The sequence below is a fragment of the Phalaenopsis equestris genome, unplaced genomic scaffold (genome assembly GCF_001263595.1).
Source record: "Phalaenopsis equestris unplaced genomic scaffold, ASM126359v1 Scaffold000552, whole genome shotgun sequence".
NCBI classification, from domain to species: domain Eukaryota; kingdom Viridiplantae; phylum Streptophyta; class Magnoliopsida; order Asparagales; family Orchidaceae; genus Phalaenopsis; species Phalaenopsis equestris.
The window spans coordinates 1,231,085-1,233,077 of record NW_018164992.1 but is presented as its reverse complement, the minus strand read 5'-3'; the positions used below and the strand labels follow the sequence as shown (position 1 = coordinate 1,233,077).

General features: G+C 36.9%; 1 protein-coding gene across 3 annotated transcripts in view; it reads right to left on the bottom strand.

Annotated features, from left to right (window-relative positions):
* The window catches only part of LOC110029285 (probable prefoldin subunit 4), an 11,239-nt gene extending 9,246 nt beyond the window's left edge, over positions 1–1,993 (bottom strand). Inside the window, exons 1-2 of one of the 3 annotated variants that reach the window (XM_020731513.1) lie at positions 1,849–1,993; positions 1,634–1,750 (exon numbers count right to left, since the gene is read on the bottom strand). In XM_020731513.1, coding sequence (XP_020587172.1) covers positions 1,634–1,750; positions 1,849–1,857 — 126 coding nt within the window. In that variant the 5' untranslated portion in view covers positions 1,858–1,993. Of the gene's footprint in view, positions 1–1,633 lie in introns of all 3 variants that reach the window. The other 2 variants (XM_020731514.1, XM_020731512.1) reach the window with 2 other exon arrangements.

Genomic DNA, 1,993 nt, shown 5'->3' with positions numbered 1-1,993 from the left:
ACGCGGACACCTCTAGCCAAGAAGTATGGATCTTCCCACAGACGGCGCCAATTGTTGTGAGATATGTACTTCCTTGCATAGAAATGAGACGAAAAAGAACACAAGCAAACACAGATCGTTTACGTGGTTCGATCCAACTGGATCTACGTCCACGGGAGGGAATCAATCAAATATTTCACTAAGGCAAAAGAAATGGAGAATACATAGCTTATACATAGAGATGAGCCCTCATCTTCCTTCTACGACCTCCCTCTCAAGCGACACCTTGATACAAGGCCTCAAGATGCTCTCCTCCTCTCTAGCTCTCTAGCTATTCTCTCCTCCTTTGTGGTAGCTTAAGATCTCTTCTCCCTTTTTTGTCCTAGGCCTCACACCCTCTCTATTTATAGAAGCAAGAGAGTGGTAGGTGGGAGGTAGGTGGGTGGTAGGTGGCCGGTAGGTGGCCGGTAGGTGAGCGGTAGGTGAGATGTGGTAGGTGACGGTGCCACATTACAAAATTGCCCTTTTACCTTAGTTCATTAATTGGGGGTCAAAATAACATTATTGAAATAAGTTTATTATATGTTTTTGCATTTAGTCTTCTAGTCAAACCAGTCTTGTTAAATATGGTTTAGAATGTTAAAACTCTGTGATGAATATGATTCATATGCATCAAATTTCTTCATTATTGTTTTCAAAATTCATCTTTTAAAAAATCCATGATCTAATTGTTTTGAGCAACCTTCTTATAGTAAAGTGTAGGAAATCAACCCTCATCTACATTAATTTATCTTCATCCTCAAGTTTTCCTTTATTTTTCAAGTTTTTCAATGAATGTACTCTTGTACACTTTTTTACTATTCATTTTCATTGACTTATAAATCATTTTAGCATATTAGTCTACATTGTTATTTGAGTAATTTATCATATTTCATATGCCTAGATAAAGTGTTCTAAATGGCTAAGATAATATTCATTTTTGTCATACAATTCATGCATGGTTAGAATTTATCAAGGAAACATTGTTAGCATTCTTTATGAATACTAGTTCTTAAAACATGTAATCTGACAAACATTAACAAATTTTATGTATAGCTCCTAAAATTGGCGTTGAATATGCTGCAGATACTAAAACACTAAGTAATGCAAAAAAGATTAATTAATTCTATTTTTTAGTTTTATTATTATTTTTTTTTTTCAAAGTTGCCGCTTTGTACATAAAAGACAATTGTTTGATAAGCAATACAGATCCAAAAATCTCATAGGACAAGTTTAGCTAATTTGTTTCTGTAATGGATATATTCCAATCAGAAGCGCCGAAACTACACATCCATTTGGATAAGTAGGAGCACCAAAGCACAGAAGTGAACATGAACGAAACAGTTTCGTGAAAGATTCTAAAAACAGGATCAGGCTTATATTTTCCTTCTAATTAACTCATACAATTGAGCTTGCAATAACAGCCACATCAATCCATTCCAACAAAAAAAAAATCCAAGCTGTTCCCAAACAAATAAGATCTTAATCTCACGGCACTCCAGATTAATCCTTACCGAAACACTGCAATCATCACCCAGCTGACAAATAGTACATTCTAGGCGAAATAAAAAAAAAAAAAACATAAATACTGGTTCAGGTTTGAGTCAAGCCTTACCTTGGCGATTTTGATATCGTCCTCGAGCTCGTGGAACCTATTATTCAGTCTGCCGAACTTGTTGATGTTCAGCTGATCCTCCCATGTTACTTCCACTTCCGATCCAGAACCCTTTTGCTTGTACCGATCAAGAAACCGTGAATTCAACCATCCAGACATCGATTCACAGCAAGATCGTGACATATTTTTAGGGTATCAAGTTTTCTGGTGATTACCTGCTGCATTGCTGAAGCTAATCGTAGTCGCTTCGGTTCTTATCAATATCTTCGTCTGCGTGGTTGCGAAGCTCGCTCACCCTTTCGAAGGCAGCTTGATCAGTAAATAGGAGAAGCCGATTGCGAGTATGGAGGTTAGTTCGGC